We start from the raw sequence: 1127 nt of genomic DNA on the forward strand, positions 1-1127 counted from the left end.
GTGTCACTATATACTCATATATACTCTTATAGATCATCCACTCACAGCGCCCCCTGGTGTAACTGAGTAGAACTGCCCACAGGGTTTCCTAGGCTGTCATCTATTGTGTCACTATATACTCATATATACTCTTATAGATCATCCACTCACAGTGCCCCCTAGTGTAACAGAGTAGAACTGTCCCACAGGGTTTCCTAGGCTGTCATCTATTGTGTCACTATATACTCGTATATATTCTTATAGATCATCCACTCACAGTGCCCCCTGGTGTAACAGAGTAGAACTGCCCCAGAAGGTTTCCTAGGTCATATGTTGTGTCATTATATGCTTTTACATATGACGCGGCCCACCCTGTGTGTTCCAGGCACCCCCTAACAGACTCTCTCCCCTCAGGAAGTATGAAGAGGTCTACCCCCCCGAGGTGGACGAGTTTGTCTACATAACTGACGACACCTATACCAAACGCCAGCTGCTGAGAATGGAGCACCTGCTCCTGAAGGTGCTGGCCTTCGACCTGACCGTCCCAACCACAAACCAGTTCCTCCTCCAGTACCTACGCAGGCAGGGGGTGTGCATCCGGACCGAGAACCTGGCCAAGGTATGCTGGCCCCCTGACATCAGTGCCAAGAGGGTGGAATTCAGCGTCCCCCTGGAATCCCGATCTAGGGCTTAGAAACACCTCTCAACAAGTACAGAGGGTTGCTCCCCAAAACGACGCCCAGCTAGGAGGCCAGCTCCTGTTTGCATCTTGTAGCATGGGCAGTGATCACCATGTTAGTCTGGAGCTCGGGTGTGGTACTGTTTTTGGATTTAAACCACATTCTAGTGATAGCTGCAAGTTGGTAGCAAAATGAACCCACTTCAAGTTGGATCTGCTCTCACAGGTTCAACACTGGGCTCATCTGCCAACTGGAGCGTTGGCTGCTTCAGATCTCCTCCAGTTAAGACAATGGTCTAGGAAACCCTGTGGGGCAGTTCTCCTCTGTTACACCAGGGGGCGCTGTGAGTGGATGATCTATAAGAGTATATACGAGTATATAGTGATAAAATAGATGACAGCCTAGGAAACCCTGTGGGGCAGTTCTCCTCTGTTACACCAGGGGGCGCTGTGAGTGGATGATCTATAA

At 49.9% G+C, this 1127-nt stretch overlaps 1 protein-coding gene across 1 annotated transcript in view; it reads left to right on the forward strand.

The window, feature by feature from the left end:
* CCNA1 (cyclin A1) overlaps positions 1-1127 on the forward strand; it is a 12866-nt gene that overhangs the window by 9280 nt on the left and 2459 nt on the right. The window contains exon 5 of the mRNA XM_006874378.1: positions 394-598. Within this exon, the coding sequence (XP_006874440.1) occupies positions 394-598 (205 nt within the window). The remainder of the gene's footprint in view (positions 1-393; positions 599-1127) is intronic.

The sequence above is a fragment of the Chrysochloris asiatica genome, unplaced genomic scaffold, assembly GCF_000296735.1.
Source record: "Chrysochloris asiatica unplaced genomic scaffold, ChrAsi1.0 scaffold00272, whole genome shotgun sequence".
Classification (NCBI taxonomy): domain Eukaryota; kingdom Metazoa; phylum Chordata; class Mammalia; order Afrosoricida; family Chrysochloridae; genus Chrysochloris; species Chrysochloris asiatica.